The 26,572-nt window shown below is 48.4% G+C and overlaps 1 protein-coding gene across 1 annotated transcript; it reads right to left on the minus strand.

Moving 5' to 3' along the window:
* Positions 1 to 1,683: 1,683 nt before the first annotated feature.
* Positions 1,684 to 25,451, minus strand: NXNL1 (nucleoredoxin like 1). Its single transcript, XM_078657202.1, has 2 exons — positions 24,897 to 25,451; positions 1,684 to 1,984 (listed from the first exon to the last, which is right to left on the minus strand). Exons 1-2 carry the CDS (start codon positions 25,223 to 25,225, stop codon positions 1,684 to 1,686), a joined length of 630 nt encoding a protein of 209 aa, XP_078513328.1. The 5' UTR covers positions 25,226 to 25,451.
* Between the last annotated feature and the right edge of the window lie 1,121 nt (positions 25,452 to 26,572).

Raw genomic sequence — 26,572 nt, forward strand, 5'->3', positions numbered from 1 at the left:
AGGGAAACATATGAATAATATCAGAAATTACAACCATTTGAGCAACGAGAAACTAAGAAGTCACTGAACTAAAGTGCACTAGCAGCAGGCAGCTGAAAACTGAGCAGAGCAGAGTCAGGCTGTGTGACTGCATAGTTCTCAGACTCAGTACACTACGGGCGGAGGGGGGTGGCACAGGCAAATCAGAATGATTGGAGCATTAATGGTATTTATTAATAGCAGCCATAGCAAGTTAGCTGAACTATTAAAACACAGATGCCTTAGCCAGCCTTTGCCCACACTGGGACCCCTGGATCCTCATTGCTGCAGGCAATCAATCTATCAAGTCAGGTGCAGAGCCGGACTGGCCATAGTGGGCAAACTGGAATGGCATGGTGAGCAAAAAACGATGGATTTAGGCCCATATCTCTGTACTGGGGCGAATGTACGACATTGTTCTGCATTCTGTCCATCAATTGTTCTTTTTGCATTTGTCACCCCGAGTGGGACGGTATGCCCAGACTTGGGTACCGTGCTTTCCATGCCACTGGAATCAAGCTATCCTGTCTGATGAGGGGTGAACCCCAAAACCGGTCCTAGGATGCTGGTTTCTAGTCCAGGGAGGCCCTGGCCTGGAAGTTTGGGGTGGACTGTTCCCATGTGGCACAGGGTCAAGACTGATTTGCATATGGCTGGGTTCAAACTGGAATCAATCGATCAAGTCAGGTGCAGAGCCAGACTGGCCATAGTGGGCAAACTGGAATGGCATGGTGAGTAAAAAAACAATGGGTTTAGGCCCAGATCTCTGTACTGAGGTGAATGTATGACATTGTTCTGCGTTCTGTCCATCAATTGTTCTGTTTGCAGTAGTGGGCACCGGGCATCTTTCCAGTAGGCCTGAAGGGTAGGGCCAATTTTTGACCTGTGGGGCCTATTTTTGTTACTGGGGGGCAGTTTTGCAGCAGTGCTACAATATCACCCCCCTGTAAGAAAACACAGCAGCTGTGCTTAACACTGGACCTCCTGCCCCCCCCACCCTGGGGCTGGTGATTCTCTCTGTAGCACACCCACCTAACCCCCCCAACCCCGGGGCTAATTTCTGTCCCAGTCCGGCTGTGATGCAGAGTAATAGTGTTGACTCCAGGGCATCTCTGTCTCATATGGGACCAGGCCTACAACAGAAGGATGTGAGGCCCCAACATGAACAACATGGACCTCAGATGTAATGGTCTCTAAGGTGCAACAGTGGTGGACTTGTTTCTATCACCAGTGCTCAATTCTTGCCTGTTCAGTTCTACAGTGTGGGAGTTGGACTCACTGTGCAGGCGTCCCTCGCAATGCTAGCAGGTTCAGCGCTCTGACCCAAGCTCTTCAGCGTGGTGGTGCAGGCAGTCATGCTCCTGCAGTCGCAGACTGCAAGCCTTGTCAGCCGGCCTGTGCCTTTTGAAGAGAACCTTGGTACCGGCATGGAGGGCAGTGGGTGCCCCCTAAGCCAGCCCCTAAGCCTGCCGGGACCAGCGTGCAGGCCGCGGCGCACTGCCACGCCAGCTTTAGTTTATTCATAGCAGAGCTGTAACGGCCTAACAGCCGAGGTAGGTGCTATGCCTATTATGCGTGACTTTGCATTTCAGCGCGGTGATGCAGACCACCACACTGAAAAGCGTTAGTCTAATGCATTGTGTGTGGTATTTAGCAGGGTTGGTGTTAGAAGAACCCCTTTTCGTCATTCTCCTCTTCTTCATGGCCATCGTTCTTCTTCTTCTTCTCCAGTTTGTACTTAGGGCGCCGCAAGAAGTCTGTCAGGCTCCTGTTAACCTGGTCGGTGAAGTAGTCAGGTGGCAGGAAGTCGCGGTTGACGATGTCAGCCACTTCCTGCCAGTTCTTGAAGGCGGCTGGGCCCAGACGCTTGATCTCATCCACGGCGTTCCAGGAGATTACCTGCCCACTGGGCTTCAGGACCACCACAGTGGGGATGTCTTCAACGCCAAACATAACTTCCAACTCCCTGGAAGATACAGAGAGAAACAAAGCGTTACCAGAGCTCCACAGAAATATTTATTTACATGTGTTTTAAAACACGGACCAAGCCTCGAGGGCAGTTTCGGACTGGCCTCTAGGGGCATCAGACAGTGTCTGAAAGAAGATCTAACAAGTTAGTGCATGGGTAGGGAGACTAGGCGTCTCGGACGGTCTCCGTTTTTCACCCGCTGTCCGGGCAGATTTCGAGAAATTTAGCTCATGTCCCGGTTTTTGGTGAGGGTCGAGTAAAACAGGGGGAGGTGTTTTTTTATGTTTTACAAAAGCAGGGATAGTTAGCAGTTTTTCCAAGAAAGCAATTTAATTCCCAGGCAAGCTACTGGGTTTAAAAATAGCATCTTATGTATGTTCTTACTCCCTGTTTTGTAATTCTCTGTTGAGGAGCGCTGTCATTCTGTGCGCTCACTTGAAGTAAAATTATAGTCCTTCTTCTATTTTTGTGAAATGTCCCGTTTTTTGCTTTAAAATTCTGGTCACCCTATGCATGGGCCGCTTTTTGGGCCGGTGGTGGGCTTGTTATATGGTCTGCAGGGCTGGTTTTTACTGTTTATTTTTCGATTATTAAAAAAATGCCCCAGCAAACTCAAATGCATGCAGTCTCCCACACTTTGCAAAACATTTACAGTCTTAACAGATTAAGAACTGGCCAAGTTTCCCTCCAATTTGCAAACATGGCCATATTTTTAGCTATTCAATTCACTAATGGGGCCCCCTTTTATGTTGGCGTCCGAGCCTATTTTCTTTCCCCATTCGTCCCTGCTCAATGAGTCAGAGCTTTATAAAGAAAAAATGCAGTTGTAATAGGTAGGAAACAGGTGCACTGAAAATAACATCTTTACCGAGAGCAGAGGAGTAAAATGTGATCTGGCAAATACAGTATGAGTGACATTGTAGGACAAGAAGGACATGTAATTGTAAGAGCAGAACACCGCCGTCTACAACCGCAGATGATACATTCAAGAATTTGGGTGTGGCAACATGACAAATGGGTCATGCCTGCTTGACAAATAGGGATAGGTAGTCCTTATATGGACAGTGGATTCTAAAGTATTACTGTAGAAGATGTGTCACAAACCTGCATACAAGAACATATAGTCAGAATTAGCCAAAATGAAATGGCATCTGGGTATCTGCAGTTAACAAGGATCAGAAATCAGAAATGAAAGGACAATGAAGGTTACCGCATAAATATGAGCATAGGTTGGTCATATTACAAAGTCAGGACATTTTTGGATGCATTTTGAAGTGTTATGATTGGTGGCTGTGGCCCGCACATCATTGTGAGAGATATCCTTGAATTCCATAACTAGGGAACCATTGCCTTTTTTTAAATGTATGTACTGTATTGTACATGTATCTAGTGCTTTGTGCCTCTATGTTGAGCGTTGAAGTGCTTACCTGCATGGGGAGCACGCTTTGAAGTGTGTTTTTTTGTTTTTGCCCTTGGTGTTCCTTGTGCGTTATTGTGCTGTAGGATTCAGCGCTTAGCGGTATGAAGGATTTAAAAGTATGAAAAGAGGAGCATAGTAAGCTGGCAGCTTCAAGTATCTTTGCGGGCCCTTCGTGGTAGTGTTTAGGATCATAGTTTACTTAGCTGGTTACTTCACCAGGGTGTCCAGACCTATAGAAACTCTCCCTCACAACCCATTTATTTTAAGGATCTATGTTAAAGATTCCGTCTAGGGCACTACAAATCACCAAAAAGACCAATTATTTCTTTTTACTTTGTTATTTCATTTTATTTGTTCATCTTTATATAGTCCTTTATGGTTCTTGTAAACTCTTTTTCTCTTTTTTCTCTTTTTTAAAACACTGTTTTCTTTCAAAAGACAGTTGTTCTTACAAATCAGATACAATTCCTTTACAAAATGTACAATATTACAAAGTTATTTGCACATAAAACCTCTAACAATTAGCATCCATACCTGGGTAGAGAAAACATGCAACCGACCTCATACATACATACTACATGCACACTATACACACAACACACTCCATCTGCATGAGTTGGCATGTTACCGTTGTTTGTCTATAGATCACAATAGATTCACTACATTCCGTAGGATTCAGTAATAGACTTGGTCACCAGGGTGTCCATTCTGATATATTCTATTTAGTGTTTGATGGGGCATATTATCAAGAACGGCGTTAATGGGCTTGATAATATGCCCTTGTGAATTCCCATAAAAGCCCAAGTTCACACCTGAACATGCGCTTCTATGGGAATTCTCAAGGGCATATTATCGAGCCCATTATTGCAGCTAAAGCGGCAATCATTTTAACGCTGTTCTTGATAATATGCCCCATGGTCCTAAGTTGGCATGGGCTGGAGGGACAAATGTGCAGAGATCTGCTAGGATGAACTTTATTAGTACCATCCTATATCTGCTTGTCATTGAAAGGTGTCAAGAAGTAGTATTAGTATGTAGCTTGTCGGGACCAGCAGTGGTGAACTAAATTAATGTGCTCTATTTGCCAGCGGCATGTGGTAGGTCTCTTTTGTTAATCGTGGCTGTTCAGTTGGTGATGGGTGCTTTATTTCTGTGGACCGGTACACTACCGGGCAATGGACATGACCCATAGCGAATGTTGTCTTATGTGGGAGTAAGAATTTCAAGTGGCAAAAGGAAATTATTACACAGCCAGTATGAAGTACAATGAATACACAACTGCCGAGTGTTATGGTATTAGTATTAGTGTGGGCAGGAGGGTAAAATATTCACTAATGTTTCTGTTTTTTTTTAGAGGAGACCTTGAAGCCCTTCTTCCAGTATCTCTTGTACATTCCTCTGCAGGTCATACCATGACTTAACCCACTAAAAATGTGTTAATGCTTTTCTTGGTCCTAAAGTTAGAGAAGTCAGTGAGCTGAATGTTCTTTGCAATGCAGGGGCAGTGAATTAAGTACCATGAATTGTCGTAGCTCTTAGAAACAGCAGTCGTGCAGGATGAAATGCTATATAAAAACCAAGTTGATATTAATATGCTATGTGGCCGCCAGCAGGACGCGACAAGATTTTGTTAGCTCATGATGGCAATGTCAGGGGATGAAGTCTACAAAAAAGTTTATGAGTAATCAGTGCAATTTAGCACAAGCTAGCTAGATAAAGGTACTATGTCACACCAATGTACAGGAGGGAACAATTAATAGATCTGGATAAGCAATATGCAATGTTCAATTTTTTCCATGCTTTGATGCTGCATATCATGTGGCCAGAAAGTACATTTCCACTAATTTTGTATTCACAACTAACAGGGTTTATTGTCGAATAACAGTGTTTTAGTGATGTGCCTCAGATTTCCAGAGGCAGGCTGATGCAGCACTCAATCAGAACAATCCAGAGTTTAATTAGTGAATAAACAGTTTTTCTCAGGAGCACTCTGCTGGCGCTGCTGAATGCCAACTTACCAAATAAACAAGCATTTACAATGCAACGGTTTCGCCTTTGGAAAAGTTAGAGCGATTGGCAATGTAAAGGACAATGCCATTTATTTATCTGTTTTCAAAACCAACACAAATACAAATGTTGTCATTTACAATGCCAATAGCTCAAACTTTTCCAAAGGCGAAACCGTTGCATTGTAAATGCTTGTTAAGGTTATGGCGCTATTGTAAAGCACTCGGACACCTTTGGTCAATGTCCGCGCTATATAAAACTGCAATGAATGAGAGTGACCAGATGTCCCATATTTCACGAGGCCGTATTGGTTTTCAGAAGCTTGCTACGGTGATTTTAGCAACTTCAAATACAGATCTTATTATTTTAAAAGAGGGAGGGAGCATTTGACTTCCACGGGTGTGGCTCTAGTATGGAACGTAGGTCATCTCTTAAAACAAACCAAGAAAGGTGACCAGGTCAAGGAAAATGTGCTGTCGTGGTGATGGCTGAGAAACTTAGAGTAACGTGTGTGAAAAGAGACACTACTGGCTATAGAGAATCCCATCTGACTACCCTCGTGGCAGAATATCATCATGTGGGATTAATAAGGGACTTGTACCCAACTTGGACAACCTCCCGACCTCGCAGTATTGGTGCGGAGGTGAGTGTCACTCAATCTTAGCCAATGTAGTGCTCAGGAGGATGATGCTCATGTGGTGCAGTGCTAAAATAAAATTGGCTACCTAGATCTATGGGATTGCCTCAATGGGATTGTTGAAGAACGTCTAGATGTCAAGAGTAAAAACCCGCCAAATTATCTAAATGTGTAATAATATTCATGGCGATATAGAGATGGTCAACATGTTTCAGCCAACTGGAGTGTTTCTCTGGCTTTCGTCAGGACCCAAAATATTATGCTACTGCAATTTAGAAAATACATGGACTACAAGAAAATTAAATAAGAAAAACTGCCTTCTGCATACTGTTATATCTACCAGGAACTTGGATCCCCAATGTCCACTGGAGACAGTAAAAATTCTTCAACCTGTCAACAGACAAAAAGATATACAGTATATATTAACACACATACACATACTCCTAATCACCCAGACACCCACCTGACAGACACATATGCGGAAATAATTTGCATTCCGCGTATCAAATGATGCATATTAGCTTAAATCATTCAAAGGCATTTCCAATAAATGATACTCACCCAGCATTATGTGGGTGACGGCCTCTCCTCACCCGGCAACCGCTCGGGAAGTCGAGGCCCCGCTCTGTAGTGTAGACAATAAAGGACACAGTCAGTACACAGTTCTGCTGTGTCCAGCCCAATAACTCTACACAGTAAACCTAAAAGACGTGTAGAACAGCAAACCTCTGTCTACCATATGACTGAGCTATAAAAATGACCGAAATTGATGTATAGTATATGTAATCTCCAGGGCAAAACTTCAGCCCCAATCTACTCCGGTTTAGTATTACCCACTGTGAAGAATTTACAGTGGACCCTAATGAGAGCCTAGACAACAAAATTATTAACTCGGGACTCCAAAGGGCAGCCAAAGGTGTTAAACAAATATAATCGCCCGAGGCTCGAGAACGTTAACCTTAACTCTCAGTGTCACGTATGAAGAGGCGACTATCTCAAAGAACAACAAGAACAACATGGGCTTACCCGAGTCCCGAGTTAATAATTTTGTTGTCTAGGCTCTCATTAGGGTCCACTGTAAATTCTTCACAGTGGGTAATACTAAACCGGAGTAGATTGGGGCTGAAGTTTTGCCCTGGAGATTACATATACTATACATCAATTTCGGTCATTTTTATAGCTCAGTCATATGGTAGACAGAGGTTTGCTGTTCTACACGTCTTTTAGGTTTACTGTGTAGAGTTATTGGGCTGGACACAGCAGAACTGTGTACTGACTGTGTCCTTTATTGTCTACACTACAGAGCGGGGCCTCGACTTCCCGAGCGGTTGCCGGGTGAGGAGAGGCCGTCACCCACATAATGCTGGGTGAGTATCATTTATTGGAAATGCCTTTGAATGATTTAAGCTAATATGCATCATTTGATACGCGGAATGCAAATTATTTCCGCATATGTGTCTGTCAGGTGGGTGTCTGGGTGATTAGGAGTATGTGTATGTGTGTTAATATATACTGTATATCTTTTTGTCTGTTGACAGGTTGAAGAATTTTTACTGTCTCCAGTGGACATTGGGGATCCAAGTTCCTGGTAGATATAACAGTATGCAGAAGGCAATTTTTCTTATTTAATTTTCTTGTAGTCCATGTATTTTCTAAATTGCAGTAGCATAATATTTTGGGTCCTGACGAAAGCCAGAGAAACACTCCAGTTGGCTGAAACATGTTGACCATCTCTATATCGCCATGAATATTATTACACATTTAGATAATTTGGCGGGTTTTTACTCTTGACACCTAGACGTTCTTCAACAATCCCATTGAGGCAATCCCATAGATCTAGGTAGCCAATTTTATTTTAGCACTGCACCACATGAGCATCATCCTCCTGAGCACTACATTGGCTAAGATTGAGTGACACTCACCTCCGCACCAATACTGCGAGGTCGGGAGGTTGTCCAAGTTGGGTACAAGTCCCTTATTAATCCCACATGATGATATTCTGCCACGAGGGTAGTCAGATGGGATTCTCTATAGCCAGTAGTGTCTCTTTTCACACACGTTACTCTAAGTTTCTCAGCCATCACCACGACAGCACATTTTCCTTGACCTGGTCACCTTTCTTGGTTTGTGTAAACTTATTGTTAGGGGCATAAGGTGACAGGTCGGTAAAAAAACCCCCTTGACCCCCTGTACATTATATGTTAATTAGTCATCTCTTAAAACAGACTGCATCAGCCCATTTAAAGCAGTACAGGAACGGCTCTGGTGGATCCTCGGTTAATGATCCCACCAAAGGAATAAGGTCCTGTCATAGGTAAACTTGTTTGAAAATTAGTAGTGCGCGTGCACACACCGATTGTACGGGAGGAGTAGAAGTAAAAGTAGGCGATTATTTTAGAGTGACGTTTGAGCATACAAAACTAATAAAGAGATACCTACGCACGGTTAAATTCCTATTTTAAAAAAAAAAAAAATAGGAGTCTACTTTCAGGTGGATCTGAGTTTCAAGATCTAGTCATCCTCTTTCCAACTCCACATTACCAGGATACCCCAACGCCCCGTAAACAAATTGATTCTCCCTTTCTATAGCCAGGATGAGAGGTCAATGCTATCTATCTCTCATACAGTAAAGATTCCTCCCTCTCAACATCCCCAAACACCACCACCGAGCCTCCTAATACGGGAGGGATTGTGCAATGCGTTAAGAGTTAGGGGCATTTGTATTTTTAGGGTGTATCCGAAAAACTAGGGCCCTTACCTGCTGCTAACACCAACGGGAATACGACCAGCAACTTCATAGCTGCCTGCGAAATGGATTGCTCGGCTCTTCAAGACAGACTCAAACTATACGCAAAGCCCTCTGTTCCCTTCGTTACCGGAGCTCTGGGCCGCAGTGCAGGAAGTCAGCTGACCAGCTTCCACACCGTGCAATTTATCAACAAGCACCTACGAGGACACAGGGGGCGGGAGAGGACACGGACGGCGGTGGGAGGAGCAGGTTCTTTGCGGAGACCACGTGGAGGCATGGGATGACCACATTGTAATATGGCCTATGTTTCTAGACGATTTACTTGGGGTATGAAAGGGTTCAGTAAAATCTAGACTTTGCTTCACAGTACACAATTGCCACTGCATACGGCATATACGGTTACCATAGCTTTACCTTGAAAGACCCCATTTCCCACTCCTCTTTTTATCATAGAGAACCATAACTCTATATCCATTGCTGCGCAGATGACACTATATGCAGCAGTTTTACGCATTAAGTAATCACATAAAACGTAGTTCCTTTGCAAAGTTTAATCCACTTCAATTTCCAAAAATTAAAAAGGATCCTTTCATCCCCTTCTGCAAATATTCAATACGTGTGAAAAATGGCTCATTATATAATTTGGCTATACATTCAGAACCAAGAGTTTATATGTCTTCTGCATGTAGCCACAATCCTCAGCATAAGATTATTTTGAGCCATAGAGGTTTTTATAAAATGTTGTGGCTTATTTAATTAAGGGTGTGACTTAAACACTAAACTAAATTTCTGTGATTCCCAGTGTCCCATCCAACCTGTATTTTAGTTCCTCGCTGTGCTTTCTGTTATTGTATCCAGAGACATAAGACAACCACTGACATACACCGGGAGGCGGGAGGGGGCGGGAGAGGACACGGACGGCGGGAGGGGGCGGGAGTGGACACCGACGGCGGGAGGGGGCGGGAGAGGACACGGACGGCGGGAGGGGGCGGGAGTGTACCGGAGCTCTGGGCCGCAGTGCAGGAAGTCAGCTGACCAGCTTCCACACCGTGCAATTTATCAACAAGCACCTACGAGGACACAGGGGGCGGGAGGGGGCGGGAGAGGACACAGACGGCGGGAGGGGGCGGGAGTGGGCACGGACGGCGGGAGGGGGCGGGAGTGGACACGGACGGCGAGAGGGGGCGGGAGAGGACACGGACGGCGGGAGGGGGCGGGAGTGTACCGGAGCTCTGGGCCGCAGTGCAGGAAGTCAGCTGACCAGCTTCCACACCGTGCAATTTATCAACAAGCACCTACGAGGACACAGGGGGCGGGAGGGGGCGGGAGAGGACACGGACGGCGGGAGGGGGCGGGAGTGGACACGGACGGCGGGAGGGGGCGGGAGTGGACACGGACGGCGGGAGGGGGCGGGAGAGGACACGGACAGCGGGAGGGGGTGGGAGTGTACCGGAGCTCTGGGCCGCAGTGCAGGAAGTCAGCTGACCAGCTTCCACACCGTGCAATTTATCAACAAGCACCTACGAGGACACGGGGGCGGGAGGGGGCGGGAGAGGACACGGACGGCGGGAGGGGGCGGGAGTGGACACGGACGGCGGGAGGGGGCGGGAGAGGACACGGACGGCGGGAGGGGGCGGGAGAGGACACGGACGGCGGGAGGGGGCGGGAGAGGACACGGACGGCGGGAGGGGGCGGGAGTGTACCGGAGCTCTGGGCCGCAGTGCAGGAAGTCAGCTGACCAGCTTCCACACCGTGCAATTTATCAACAAGCACCTACGAGGACACAGGGGGCGGGAGGGGGCGGGAGAGGACACGGACGGCGGGAGGGGGCGGGAGAGGACACGGACGGCGGGAGGGGGCGGGAGAGGACACGGACGGCGGGAAACGTGCACAGGACAGTGAGGGGGGGGCGGAAAGGCACACGGAGGGGGCGGGAATGGACAGACTTTCAGTGAAAGGGGAGGGAATGGGAAAAAACGTAACTCCGCCCTGGGAAAAAATCTCGGGAACGCCCCCGAATCTGGTCCGGCCTTGACGGACAGATCTCTGTTCCAATGGCTAGCCTCCATTTATGGAGCTAGCCAATGGGACAGGTGGGCGTATTCCATTTTCCTTACTGAAATCAAGAGATTTCTCTGGAGGCGGAGCTAAGAGCTCCGCCCTCCAGCGAAACCTAAAAACGCCCGGCGCTACAAAGTGCTTCCACTTGAGCGTACAGTAGGAGCTGGAAGGAGGGGTTCAGGCGACTTTCTCCTCCGCTGGAATCGCTGGAGCGACATTCCGTTTTTTTCGCCTTGTGGATTCGTGTGTGGTGTTTCTTCTTTCGCCCCTCATAAACACGTCACCTGTACAAAGTGTTTCAATCAGGACCCGACAGTTTTTAACTTTTAATGTGCCGATGGGCAATGTGTACAAAAGGCTTTTATTTCTGGGGCATGTTAAATGGAATGATTTCAACACCCCACACAATAGCAAAGCGCACGTGAGCGGACCTCTTTCCCCAGACCCCAAGAGGCAGCCCCCCCCCCCCAAATATTATTCCTTACGCCCGGCACCGCCACCAAAGCCTCAGAGTCGAGGTCGGTAAATGTGCCCTGCGCAGGTAACTTGACGCCTCTGAGTGACTAGAAATGCTCGATTTATCATGTGAATAGAATTTCCCGCTGTGTCAGCTCGCTGGGTTTGTCTTTCAGTTTTCCATACTGAGCACATAGGAATGGCAAAGGAGTGTATAAGGTCTCCCAAGGGAGTGGAAACCATTTTGGAGAAGTCCATTTTTTTTAACTTTGCGCTCAGATTCAAAGCGCTTCTTATTTTTCCACAAAATGTAATAGAGGGACGGTGAGGCAGATAATTCTGTGCATTTCACAGCTTTTGCAGTAACATCTTTTTCGTTCGTAGTGCCACTTAAAAAGCGCGTCATCTATTCATCTGCCCGACCGAACCCGTGACCTACAGGTTACACGTTACACACACAGCTCGGCAGCGGGCGCTTAACTCAGTAAATCACATTAACGCGTGAGGAGAACCCGTTACCAAGATCACAAGGTTGATTTGTGGAACGGTGAGATTAGAAATCGGCGGGTTTCAAGGCAGTTTGTTGTTTCTGGGCTGAGGGTGCAAAAGGAAGGGCGGCGATCTCTGCAGAGCCGACTCAGATGTTCATCGCAGCGAGGTCGATGACATAAAGGTTTAGCTAATAACTCCTCTCCCCAAGGGCCTGGTCAATTAACTCATAGCTCTGCAGTTTACTATCACCAATAATCTGTTATGTGTGTCTCTGCTTTTCGAGTCTTTTAGAATGACAACCTCTGCAAACAGCACGTGTTCTTCCAAAGTAGGACCTTTTCCACATCGATTGAACATGCACATGTAAATGTAAATGTAAATGTATTTCGATTTATATAGCGCACGTTTCACCCAGGGGTCTCAAGGCGCTTGCTTAGGGAACCCGTCCTGGTATTCCCCTGTGAGAGATACCCCGGCAGGGTATTCACAAGGTGAAAGCCAGGCATCCCGCCGCGAGGGGCCGTAGTGGAGATTAAGCAAGCTATTGCCCAGAGTCGCAGAGTGTGACCCCGTTAGTCGAGTAGGCACCGGAGCGAGAATTGTCGAGTCCGTGGAATTTTTGAGCCCGAGACCCGCCGAGGCGGGGAATTGAACCCTGGTCCACGGCTGATCTCAGCTTCCGGGTCTGCCGCCTCTAACCACTGAGCCACACTTCTCCACATCTGTGAGTAAAGCCTTCGAAACAGTTTTAATGTGATTGACAGCCGTCTAAATCAATAAATATGATACTGTGCAGCACGCATAAACATTTTATGGGCGCTACTGGCAAATCGGGAGATGCCCTCTTGACAGCGGGTGCCCGTGACCTCCTGAGAGGGCGGGTAGAGGTATGTTTGTTTAAAGTGACGTTGTTAGAAGCACGGGCACGGTCACCCGCTCTACGGCACAGCTGGGACACTTTTTGACAGCCATTTGGGCTGGTGCGCGCGTTTCATTGTTATGTTGAATGTTTGGATGGCGCTTTTGAGAATATAATGTTACTTCGAAGCGCGGGAGAAGCAGGGGGGGTGGAAAAGATACAGGCGGGGACTAGAACGCGAGGATGGGGGTTTGATGAAAGCAGCTTCTGCAAAACGCTGGCACCGCACAGCACTTTATGCCTGCAGGGTTCTTACGGGGAGGGAGGGAGCGGGGAGGAGGAAGAGGGGAGATGACAGCAAGAGGAGACGGGGGCAGTCAGGTGATGGTGCGAGGGAGCACCGTTTGGGGAGTCCAGACAGGACTGAGTGAAACATCACAGTACCCCGGCTCAAAGATAGCTGGAAATCCCACAGGGTGATCCCCCCAAGCACACACACACACATGTGGCAGGGACGGCGGGAGGGGGCGGGAGTGGACACGGACGGCGGGAGGGGGCGGGAGAGGACACGGACGGCGGGAGGGGGCGGGAGAGGACACGGACGGCGGGAGGGGGCGGGAGAGGACACGGACGGCGGGAGGGGGCGGGAGAGGACACGGACGGCGGGAGGGGGCGGGAGTGTACCGGTGCTCTGGGCCGCAGTGCAGGAAGTCAGCTGACCAGCTTCCACACCGTGCAATTTATCAACAAGCACCTACGAGGACACAGGGGGCGGGAGGGGGCGGGAGAGGACACGGACGGCGGGAGGGGGCGGGAGTGGACACGGACGGCGGGAGGGGGCGGGAGAGGACACGGACGGCGGGAGGGGGCAGGAGAGGACACGGACGGCGGGAAACGTGCACAGGACAGCGAGGGGGGGGCGGAAAGGCACACGGAGGGGGCGGGAATGGACAGACTTTCAGTGAAAGGGGAGGGAACGGGAAAAAACGTAACTCCGCCCTGGGAAAAAATCTCGGGAACGCCCCCGAATCTGGTCCGGCCTTGACGGACAGATCTCTGTTCCAATGGCTAGCCTCCATTTATGGAGCTAGCCAATGGGACAGGGGGGCGTATTCCATTTTCCTTACTGAAATCAAGAGATTTCTCTGGAGGCGGAGCTAAGAGCTCCGCCCTCCAGCGAAACCTAAAAGGCTGGCTGGTTTTGATTCCACCTTGTGCCTCTTTCTTTCCCCATCATACGGGAAACATCTATTACAACACACGCATTACATAGTAGTGCCTTACATCGCAGTCAGAACCACGACTGTGACGTTACCATGAGTTCCATTACAACGCAAGTCATTACAGCGACTTGCTTTAGCTAATGGATTTTAATTCCAACACCTCCCCTACTGATACACTGGCTGGAGTTTGAATAGTGATTTAAATTACTCCAAAATCCTGCGCTTCCCTAAAGCAAGTCGTTGTAATGACTTGCATTGTGTGGAGCTCATGGTAACAATACAGTCGTGGTATTGACTGCGTTGTTAAGCCACGCACAGTTTTGGCATGTGTGGTAACACATGCTATTCCCATTGGGAGACGCTGCGGACTGCAGACTGCTGCTGTGTGTGCAGCCAGGGGCACGAGGAAGGGACTACAAGCCCCAAGAAGCCCGGGGGCTGCCAGGAGATCGCCCGCCCCTTCCCCCCTGCACCGGGGAGTTTAAATCACTTCTTGCGCCTCCCGCTTCGCGGGAGAGGCTGCGGACTGCGGACTGCTGCTGTGTGTGCAGCCGGGGGCACGAGGAAGGGACTACAAGCCCCAAGAAGCCCGGGGGCTGACAGGATATCGCCCGCCCCTTCCCCCCTGCACCGGGGAGTTTAAATCACCTCTTGCATCTCCAGCTTCGTGGGAGACGCTGCGGACTGCGGGCTGCTGCTGTGTGTGCAGCCGGGGGCACGAGGAAGGGACTACAAGCCCCAAGAAGCCCGGGGGCCGCCAGGAGATCGCACGCCCCTCCCCCCCTGCACCGGGGAGTTTAAATCAACTCTTGCGCCTCCCGCTTTGCGGGAGACGCTGCGGACTGCTGCTGTGTGTGCAGCCGGGGGCACGCGGAAGGGACTACAAACCCCAAGAAGCCCGGGGGCCGCCAGGATATCGCCCGCCCCTTCCCCCCTGCACCGGGGAGTTTAAATCACCTCTTGCATCTCCAGCTTCGTGGGAGACGCTGCGGACTGCGGGCTGCTGCTGTGTGTGCAGCCGGGGGCACGAGGAAGGGACTACAAGCCCCAAGAAGCCCGGGGGCCGCCAGGAGATCGCACGCCCCTCCCCCCCTGCACCGGGGAGTTTAAATCAACTCTTGCGCCTCCCGCTTTGCGGGAGACGCTGTGGACTGCTGCTGTGTGTGCAGCCGGGGGCACGCGGAAGGGACTACAAACCCCAAGAAGCCCGGGGGCCGCCAGGATATCGCCCGCCCCTTCCCCCCTGCACCGGGGAGTTTAAATCACCTCTTGCATCTCCAGCTTCGTGGGAGACGCTGCGGACTGCGGGCTGCTGCTGTGTGTGCAGCCAGGGGCACGAGGAAGGGACTACAAGCCCCAAGAAGCCCGGGGGCCGCCAGGAGATCGCACGCCCCTCCCCCCCTGCACCGGGGAGTTTAAATCAACTCTTGCGCCTCCCGCTTTGCGGGAGACGCTGCGGACTGCTGCTGTGTGTGCAGCCGGGGGCACGCGGAAGGGACTACAAACCCCAAGAAGCCCGGGGGCCGCCAGGATATCGCCCGCCCCTTCCCCCCTGCACCGGGGAGTTTAAATCACCTCTTGCATCTCCAGCTTCGTGGGAGACGCTGCGGACTGTGGGCTGCTGCTGTGTGTGCAGCCGGGGGCACGAGGAAGGGACTACAAGCCCCAAGAAGCCCGCGGGCCGCCAGGAGATCGCACGCCCCTCCCCCCCTGCACCGAGGAGTTTAAATCACCTCTTGCGCCTCCTGCTTCGCAGGAGATGCTGCGGACTGCTGCTGTGTGTGCAGCCGGGGGCATGAGGAAGGGACTACAAGCCCCAAGAAGCCCGGGGGCCGCCAGGAGATCGCCCACCCCTTCCACCCTGCACCGGAAGTATTTTAGGGAGTGACTCTTTCCGCCACGCGGCCGGGGGCACGAGGAAGGGACTACAAGCCCCAGAAGCCCGGGGGCCAAAAGGAGATCGCCCGCCCCTTCCCCTCTGCACCGGGGGGTTTAAATCACCTCTTGCGTCTCCAGCTTCGTGGGAGAGGCTGCGGACTGCGGGCTGCTGCTGTGTGTGCAGCCGGGGGCACGAGGAAGGGACTACAAGCCCCAAGAAGCCCGGGGGCCGCCAGGAGATCGCACGCCCCTCCCCCCCTGCACCGAGGAGTTTAAATCACCTCTTGCGCCTCCCGCTTCGCAGGAGACGCTGCGGACTGCGGACTGCTGCTGTGTTGGCAGCCGGGGGCATGAGGAAGGGACTACAAGCCCCAAGAAGCCCGGGGGCCGCCAGGAGATCGCCCACCCCTTCCACCCTGCACCGGAAGTATTTTAGGGAGTGACTCTTTCCGCCACGCGGCCGGGGGCACGAGGAAGGGACTACAAGCCCCAGAAGCCCGGGGGCCAAAAGGAGATCGCCCGCTCCTTCCCCCCTGCACCGGGGGGTTTAAATCACCTCTTGCGTCTCCAGCTTCGTGGGAGAGGCTGCGGACTGCGGGCTGCTGCTGTGTGTGCAGCCGGGGGCACGAGGAAGGGACTACAAGCCCCAAGAAGCCCGGGGGCCGCCAGGAGATCGCACGCCCCTCCCCCCCTGCACCGAGGAGTTTAAATCACCTCTTGCGCCTCCCGCTTCGCAGGAGACGCTGCGGACTGCGGACTGCTGCTGTGTGTGCAGCCGGGGGCATGAGGAAGGGACTACAAGCCCCAAGAAGCCCGGGGGCCGCCAGGAGATCGCCCACCCCTTCCACCCTGCACCGGAAGTATTTTAGGGAGTGACTCTTTCCGCCACGCGGCCGGGGGCACGAGGAAGGGACAAGCCCCAGAAGCCCGGGGGCCAAAAGGAGATCGCCCGCCCCTTCCCCCCTGCACCGGGGAGTTTAAATCACCTCTTGCGCCTCCAGCTTCGCGGGAGACGCTGTGGACTGCGGACTGCTGCTGTGTGTGCAGCTGGGGGCACGAGGAAGGGACAACAAGCCCCAAGAAGCCCGGGGGCCGTCAGGAGATCGCCCCCCTTCCCCCCTGCACCAGGGAGTTTAAATCACCTCTTGCGCCTCCCTCTTTGCGGGAGACGCTGCGGACTGCGGACTGCTGCTGTGTGTGCAGCTGGGGGCACGAGGAAGGGACTACAAGCCCCAAGAAGCCCGGGGGCCGCCAGGAGATCGCCCGCCCCTTCCACCCTGCACCGGAAGTATTTAAGGGAGTGACTCTTTCCGCCACGCGGACGCGCACGGGCGTGCGCCGGGCTATGCCCGGGCAAAGGGCAGGCCGTCTGTGGCCGTCAGTGCCAGAAAGAGGCAGGGCTACTCCCCTAAAACCTGCTACACCAGCACTCAAGGAGCTTTTAAAGAAAGTGCGGCCTGATTAAAGGAGAACTCGAGTAAAGGTACTGTTTGCTTGCTGCAATCCCGCCTTGTAAATACCCCGATTTACCCCCATTGACAATCAGAGGACAAACTGTGCTAACTCCTATTGCGTGATGCCCTCTAGTACTTGCAAGTGAGGATCTTCACAGTTATGGGTAAATGCAAGTCTATGGAAGGGGATGGTGGGGGCGCAGAGTCTACTCATCCATCCAAACAGAGGAAGGGAAAGAAATCTAAAAAGATGCCTAGACATGCCGCTTCTAATTGCATTCTTGATCGTATTGATTCCCTTGTTGAAGAATGCGAGGCGATCCTGATTGCTGGAGAAAGTACACAAATGAGGGGGGGGGGTTCTACCGGGCTGAATAAGGGAGGGCTGGGGGCAGACTCTGAGGTTAACTCATCCCCTGCTATCCCTGCCATGTTCCGCGCAAAACAAAAAGTGGTTGTGGGAAGTAATCCAGATGGAAAGGTACTAGTCCCCCCAATGGGTAAGACCTGTGACCATACGGACATTGCTAAGCCTATTGATAATTCCATTATAATTGATAGTAACAATTTACCTGTGTTTGACTCACTAATATCTTGCTCCAATAGATTTTCTGTTCTAGCAAATGTACATAAAGAGGCCACCATTTTGCATACTGAGCAAACCACTAGATCAGGCTGTGCCCCTGTGCAAAACTCTCTATCAAGTCAAGCTTTGGGCCCTAATAGCAACAAGGACAAAAATGCCCCCCAATATATTAGCGACTTAATTGACTTAGTTTCACTTTTGAGAGATGAAATTGAGTCTATGAAACTTGTGATCATAAACTTAACTGCTGTGGATAGACCTGCTCTGGGTGGGGGGTTATCCACTTTGCCTAATCCTAATTCTAGTATAATTAATGGCAACCCATTCCCTTTGAAACCCCGGAAAGAATACAAGATGGTCGCGGGAATGGCAGGGGATGGGGGACGCAAAATAGTATCTACACCAGCCGAAGTAGCTAGGGTAAGTAGACCCCTGGCACCCCAGAAAACCCAAGATAAATCACCTGTAGTAACATCAAGTACAAGGTCAACTTGCCAGAACCTGAAATCAGATCAGGATCCCCGGCTTCCCGGTGGCAGGTGGAGTGACACAGACAGGGTGCCAGTCAGCATGGCAGCAAAAATTAATACACACACTAGAAGGGGGACTATGAACATGGGTGGAGTACATACCCCAAACAAAATTTACATGACTAATGTCCCTAAGTTAGCTCTAGGGCGAAACAGCAATAGTGAGAGTGCTGATTCCTTAACCAATAAAGCAATCCACTGGTTGCGATATGTCAGAGGATGTCGCTCTGTAATCAGGGAGGATATCACCAAGGCAAGAAGGTTAAGCTTCCCCTCTGAGGAATATGATTCCATTGAGTTAACATTGCGCACAGAGCTATTGGCCGAAAACTTGTTCGCCCTAGAATTTAGAACTAGCCCGCCAGCACATTCACGCATCCAGTTGAGGAAGTTCTGCCCCTCATTTTATGTCCTTTTGGTCCCTACACAAAGTAAGTGGAGCACGCCAGAAGGATCTGGGTTAGAAAACATAGATTGACTTCCGCGGGTGACTATTGCAAAATCCCTCAATGATAAAATGGATAATCATAATAGGGGAGAGGCGGACACTATCGAAACTGATAAGAGCTGTAAAAGCACCAATAGTGATAAGGACCAACATGACAGTGTGAGTACACTTGGTAACATAGTGAGCGAGGTCCATTCGATAACACACTCTAATCTATGTCTCAATTTGGGTCAAAAGAGGCAGTCTAGTACAGACCCGATAAGTGACGCAAATATTCCACTATCTAATGACAGATGCTTTGGGGGTGGCAATATAATCTCGTGGAATGTAGCAGGTCTGGGTCCTAGATTACAATCTCCGAAATGGCTCATGTTCATCAATGATTTTGATGTATGTGTCTTCCAGGAGACCTGGGCATGCGAACCACACTTTGCCCAGGGTTATTTGAATTTTCACATTCCTGCAACCAAAGGGGCCAAAGGGCGTCCGATGGGTGTTTTAGCCATTTGGGTCCACCAAAATCTATTCTTTACCATTAAGGAGCTAGATACTAAGAGTAATGACATTCAGCTTATTAGACTAGACTTGAACCCCCTGGGTTGTTTGGACATTTACAACGTATATGTTAGGGGGTCTAGGGGAGGGAAGTCCCATACTATAGTAGCTTTGGACTCCCTCCTGGAATATCATTCAGTAAAGAATAGTGTAGTTATAGCGGGAGATCTAAATCTAACCTTTGAACCCCTTGTTGCTTGAGATTGGTATCTCGGGGATGAGGAGGATAAACAATGGGGGGTTTCAAAACTGGATCTTAAACCCGTAGCAAGGTGGACAGAGGCTATCATTCAGATTAATGCGATCTGTTTTGAAAAGGGATTAAGGGCCCTAAATGGGAGAACTTTGAGTGATATGACAGGGGCTAATACTTTTGATAACGGTCGCCATAAAAGCAGGATAGATTATGTACTCTGTAGCCTAAAGCTTTGGCACACTATACTGGACATGGTGGTCAAGGTGCGAATAGAAAGTGATCACAATCCTTTATGTGTAAGGCACCAATGGTGGGCGCAAGATCAACCAGGGTTAGACTTGGTTGAACATTGTCTCCCTGATAATGTCCCCACAAATAACATGCGCCGGCTTAAATGGATGCACGTCATGACCAACCAAAAGGCCATGGATAACATCAGCAAAGAGGTTGATAAAGCTATATTGGAGCACGATCAAGCAACCAGATCCGGTAATGATCTGGATGATGTAACTAAATTGCATGATAGTCTCTTTGTGGGTATCAGGGATCACTTTCTTATACCAGCTAAAAGCAATAAGGCCACCATCCCCAAACCGCTTAAGTGGTACAATAATGATTGCAGGCATGCTTGAACCGCACTAGGCACTGCTATCAAGGGGGGATTTAGTTGCTGTCCGTCTAGCCAGACAAGAGTACAAAAAGTGCATATGTAAGGCCAAGAAGCAGAGGGATGAGCTTCATTGGCAGGACCTAAAGGAGGCAAGCGATAGCAAGGATTTTAGGCTCTTTTGGAACATTGTCAAGTGGGGGCGAGGGGGCCAGTCCGACCTGCCCGAAAACCATGTCACACAGGAAGGATGGGTAAATCATTTTAAGCCACAATATGCAAGCAATCCTTCAGACAATGCGATGGATGATTTTAGGTTTGTTTTATACAAACATGAACCTTTTAATGGTAATGATGCCCTAGTGGCTCTTAATGCAGTGGCAAGTGGTAGAACGCCGGGACCAGATGGGGTCCCAGTGGATGTTTTTCTCTATGACAAAGTACGCTGGGGCAAGTCCATTATATTATTGGCTAACGCCGTGGCCTGGGGTGCTCCGGTCTCGGTATCGTGAAAGGGAGCTGTGATAATCCCAGTTTATAAGAAGGGCGACAAAACACAGCCAGTAAATTATAGGCCTATCAGCCTTATTGACACTATTCAAAAGGTAATCAGGAGGATGATCTTGAATACGCTGCTTGATTGGGTCGAGGAAAATAATGTACTGTCACTATTCCAAGCGGGATTCCGTAAACTTACAAGTACAACCGACCAGGTATTCCGCTTTACCCTACTTCATTGGAAGACTGTGGCATTGGGCAAGGGCAGCCTTTATGTTGCCTTTGTCGATTTACATGCAGCTTTCGCCCTTGTCCCCCGATCTCAACTATAGGCAGTTTTAAAAAAATGAGGTCTATCTGATGATATTTTAACTCTGGTTATGAGGCTACATGCGGCCAATTACGCCAAGATACAGTGGGGTGGACAGGGAAAAGTAACCCCAGACTTCCCGGTGGAGCGTGGTGTGCACCAAGGTTGTTCAATGGCCCCCACGCTTTTTACATTGTATATCAACGGAGTAGTTGCCCGCATGTCATCAGTAAATACAGATGCTCCCACTTTAGCTGACGTAAAGATCCCGATATTAATGTTTGCTGATGACACGCTGATTTTATCCAAAACCCCAAGTGGCCTGCAGCGTGCCTTAGCAATTTTTGAGGAGTTCTGTTCTGACCATGGTTTGGAAGTTAACGTGGCAAAAACCAAACTCATGGCTTTTAATCCGTATTGTAGTTTTAGCGGGAATTTTTTTATGAATGGGCAATCACTGGAAATGGTTAAGTCTTTTACTTACCTAGTGATCCACATAGCAAAAGACACTAAATGGGACCAACATATTGATATAGCTGCGCTTAGACATCGGCAATATGCGGGGGCTCTAAACTTGGAGCACAAAAAATCATTAACAAAGCCAATAAAGTTGGAACTCCAAGTCTATGAAGCTAACGCTCTCAGTTCTGCGCTTTATGGCGCAGAGCTATGGGGGTTTGAGGAACTGAGGCCATTAATACTTTCTGAAAACAAATTCTTTCGCAGCATCACTGGCCTTCCCCAGAGCCCCCGCTACAGCCACTTAGATATGATCTTGGTAGGAAGGCCATTGCGGATGTAGCAAAGCTCCGACCTATTCTATACTGGCGTCGGCTTTGGACTACACCTGAGCTCTCCCATTTTGCTGAAGGGTTCATGGATGTTGTAAAATCAGACGTCTTCCATAAGATCAGGTGGCTAAGGGAACTCAGAAATTGTCTGGTGGACCTGGGAATGGAAATGTTGTGGGAAAATCCTACGACAGAATCTTTTCCATCTAAATGTGCCCTAAAGTAGATCTATTGGAGCGGGTTGCATTCCGCATTTGGAGTGGTTCTGGTTCATCCACTATGGCTGGGAGATTTCTTGAGGCAAAGCTTATCCCCAGGTTTGAACCATATTGGGATACCATCACTAAACCTGGGGATAGGAAGCTTTATTTCCAGCTCAGAGCAAGATCCTTGCCCCTCAAGTCACTAATTGGTAGGTGCGCTAGGGCGAGTAGTAGTAACATCTGTCCTTCCTGTGGGTCTGATAAGGAAACCATTGCTCATTTTCTCTTTGTCTGTTCCGTATATGTAATCCCAAGGCGTGTGTGGTTAACCCCGATGTGCAAGTTACTGGGTACAAACAGCTGCGGTCGGTAGTAGGAGTTTCTGCAGGGCGGTGACATGGGGAGGGGGATGGGCAGGGTGGGGGGAAGTAATGTATGGATTACGGAGTTTAACAGGTAAGTAAACATATAAATAAATAAAACGAATTTTGTTGCGCGCACTGGATCGCATTTGGTGATGCAGTGCACGCAACGAAACCGCCCTGCAGAAACTCTTACTACCGACCGCGGCTGGGTACAAACAGTAGTACTGAAGCACTAAGACTTATATGTACTAGCACTTTACCAGTCATCTCATTATCAACTGCTAAATATTTGGGATGGGCGTGTGTGCTAAGACACAAATCTTAGGCTGTGATCATCGAAAATGTGTCTGTTCTGTTTTCAAGAAAAATTACTCAGCATGATTATGTAATAAGTAATCTGCCACAATAGCCTTTTTCCATACCGCCTTTGAGATTAATTTTATTATTTTTAACAGTTTTTAATTGTTTTATCAGGATCATTTATATGTATATAATTGATAAACTTTCATTGTACACATATTTGTAATATTGCGGAATGTCTATTTATGCTTTTATGAGTTTACCTCGAATAAAGCTAATTTTGACTTGAATTTTGACTTGCTATTCCCATCATACACTCCCTTTCTCCTTATCTTACGCTTGCAGGTCCTTCATCATCCCTGCTTTCTCCCTTTGTCATTGTTTTCCTATATTTCCCTTTCTATCCTTTTCAGCTTTTCTAAGTGAACGTTTGAGGGTGAAAAGTAAGTCTTAATACTTAAAAACAGGCATTGGTAAAGGAAATAGGTCTTGCCTTTGGGACCCCCTGGCATTGCGAATGCTTTTTACTGATGCTATGCCGCATTGGCAATAAAAGAAAATAGAAAAAATGCATCATGATGCTACTGGCACCTGAATAATTCAGTAGGTGCACGCCTGATGACTTATGCGTGTGCATGCATTATCATGCACATACTGAATGAAACAAGCAACATTTTATTTATTTTCTTATTTACTGATCTAAAATGGCAGACGTCAAGTCCCACAGTAAATAACAAAAAACTGTCAATTGCGCTGAAGCACATTTCAGCAAGTGGATTGGCCCAGCAGCAAATGGGAGTGGCCAGGTACTCCAAGAAATGTAAAAAATAAAATAAAAATTAAAAAGCTCATGAGGGTGCATGAGAATTGGAGGGGTGGGGGACACAATGGGCAGTCGGTGGGGGGATTAAATTAAAATAAAGCAGATGACGGAGATGGGATAAAGGAGTAAGGTGTAAGACGTCTGTGGAAAAAACAATGCTTCTACATATTTATATTTTGTTGTTTTGTAGAATGCTATTAGGTTTCCTTTCAGCCACTTTAGAGAACTAATTTGGAATCTTAATGTGGACATTTTACGTGCAACTTAATATGAATTTTGAAAAAAATATGTTAAGAGGGAAGTTTTGGTTAATTCATAATAACTAGGATTATCAATTTACGGTTATTGCTATCACCTCTACCCACATCAATACTTCTTTCTTTCGAGTTTGATCTCAGGTGCATTATGGTTCCAGTGGTGCCATAACAAAAGAGACCTGCCACATGCCACTGCCAAACAGAGGACCTAAATTTAGTCCACCACTGCACGTCCCGACAAGCTACATACTAATACCGCTTTTTGACACCTTACAATGACAAGCAGATATGGGATGGTACTAATCAAGTCCATCCTAGCATATCTCTGCACATTTATCCCTCCAACTCATGCCAATTTAGGCCGATAAACGTTAAATAGAATATCTCAGAATGTACACCCCGGAGAAGTAACCAGATAAGTGAACTATGCTCCGAAAAACTTCCACGAAAGCTGGCAAAGCTACTCGATGCTGCCAGCTTATTGAAAACCATAAACTATGCTCCTCGCCCATACACTTTTAAATCCATCACACCGCTAAGCGCTGAATCCTATAGTACAATAACGTATGACATGGAATATCATGAGTAAAAAAAAAAAAACATTTCAAAGCACACTTCCCAGCAGGTAAGTGCTTCAATGCTCAACATAGAGGTAGGAAGTTCTATATACATGTTGCAATATAATACACAGGTGCATTATGGCTCGAGTGGTGCCACTGATTTATAACTGGTACGTCTAAACCCTTGGGTACGCTTGATATTACTCATGACATCACAAGTACCACATCACCAATTGCATTATCAATAATATCACTGAAATCAGGGACAGACCATAGTGGGCTGAATTTTGCCGTTGCAGGACATCTGTGTGTAGACAGTGGTACTGCACCTTTGGTACTTTATAACTGCATGCACATGGTCTCAAACAATAATTCCCATCAAGCCACCATTTGAATATGTTGCTGAATCCAACTACCCAAGTAAATGAAATGAACATACAGATACTTTTCACTTCTGAATGTAACATACACTAACATGTACAAGTGCCCTCGTTCTGAATACAAGGAATTTTTAACATCTGTACGTCATTCAGACAGATCAAATAAACCTTTCCACTTAAGGGCAGGTACATACTTTTAAATAAATCCAATACACGTTGAACAAATATATGCACAATCCCCCACCATCCAACATGCCCTCATACCGTTTAAACGTATCTTCTTCAAAGGGCACCACCAGCCATTTTTTTGGCATGTCCCTCAGAAAGTCGTCTTGCTGCTCCTCAGTCTCATCCTCAGACACGTAAACCAGCACAACCTGGGAGGCCCGGTTCACGTAAAACTCATCCGTCAGCCGAATGAAGAACTCCTTCAGCACCTTGGCGAAGTCCTGGCACGTCGGGCTCTGCGACGCACCGAAGAACAGCAGTAACACCCGGTTCTCCAGCCGTTGGCTGATCTCTCGCTCAGTGTCCAACTCGTCTTGGCTTGAATTGTTCTGCAGGAGGATCCGGCCCGTGAAAAGCTCAGCCATGGTCCAAAAACCTTATATGTCGAGACCAGGTCTGGGAAATAGAGGCCAAATTAAAGAACAGTGGCCAAGTCTACAGAGTGGAGTTCAACATAAGGTCTTGGAAGTAAACCTAGTGTGAACCTGCATCACAGATAGACCGAAACCCTTCCAGTAAAATAGCTTTATCTCCAATCCACAGACCTCCCCTCATGTGATCCACCATTACTCCAGTCTAACACTAGATTTACTTGAACAATGTCCAAGAAATGCCACCTCCTCAGCATCTCCCAACTTCTCAGTATCAGCCTGTTCCTCCTCAGTAGCGACTTACTGTTGGTTAGTATTGAGATACAGCTTGGTGGTACTGGACGGCGCCTCCTCTGTATCTGCCCACTCGTCTCTATCAGCCAACCTCTCCTCAGTATCAGCTGGCTTCTTCCTCCGTTTTAGCCGACTGATCTTCAGTATCGACCTGCACCTCAGTTTGAGCCAGCTTCTCAGTGTTGGCCAAGGACAGAGTAACGCTGCATGGAAGCTCTGAGCCTCTTCACCCTTGTGTCCTGTGGGCCGCCCACGCGTGTGCGCTTCCCTGCTAATCCCGCCTCACAGTGATTAATTCCTTCTTGGCCTCTCCTGCCTATTAATAGGCCGTCCTTGCTCATGGAGGAGAGGTTTAATCTTCTTAGTGTATGAAGCTTAACTCCTGTTTGCTAGTGCTGATGAGATCAGGTCCTCATGCTGTTCTGAGGGCTAAGTGAGAAGAAAGGCTCTCTTAACAACCACTTAAAAGCGCACTGAGACTCTTCATGCAAAACTGTATGGCCCCTCGCTAAGCCCCCTTCCCCGCCCCTGGGACCATCTATTAGGCACTCTGGTGCTATTTATTTATTATATCACAATTCGTTATTAATAGTGGTTGAAGTGGGTAGGATCCATTAGGAACGACGTTCTCAGTCTTTTATAATTTTATTACAACATTTCCCACACTTATTACTGAAAAACACCCTTTCCAGAACGCATAATGTTGTCCTTCAGGTTCCTCTCGCTGAAAGGGAAGGGAGGGGATAGATACCCTGTGCTGTGAAGACAAGGAAGAGGCAGGCCGTGAAAGATTAAACAAGTCTTCTTGCTAGGATGCCTGCAAGTGCTGTCTGAAAGAAATGCAAATGAGTGAAGCTGGTTAATCAGCCAATTTAAAGACTGATTGGGAGCCAGAATAGGGCTTTTATTGATGGGGTCATTTGAGGCTTCATGGTGACTAAGATGTATTCTTTTTCGAGAAGTAATGTATGGTATCAGCTGAGATCTGGGGTGTGTTCAGATGGAAACTTATAAAAAGAGATTTGCACTAGGTACACTCTGATGGTA

Source organism: Lissotriton helveticus, chromosome 1_1 (genome assembly GCF_964261635.1).
Source record: "Lissotriton helveticus chromosome 1_1, aLisHel1.1, whole genome shotgun sequence".
In the NCBI taxonomy this organism is placed as follows: Eukaryota; Metazoa; Chordata; class Amphibia; order Caudata; family Salamandridae; genus Lissotriton; species Lissotriton helveticus.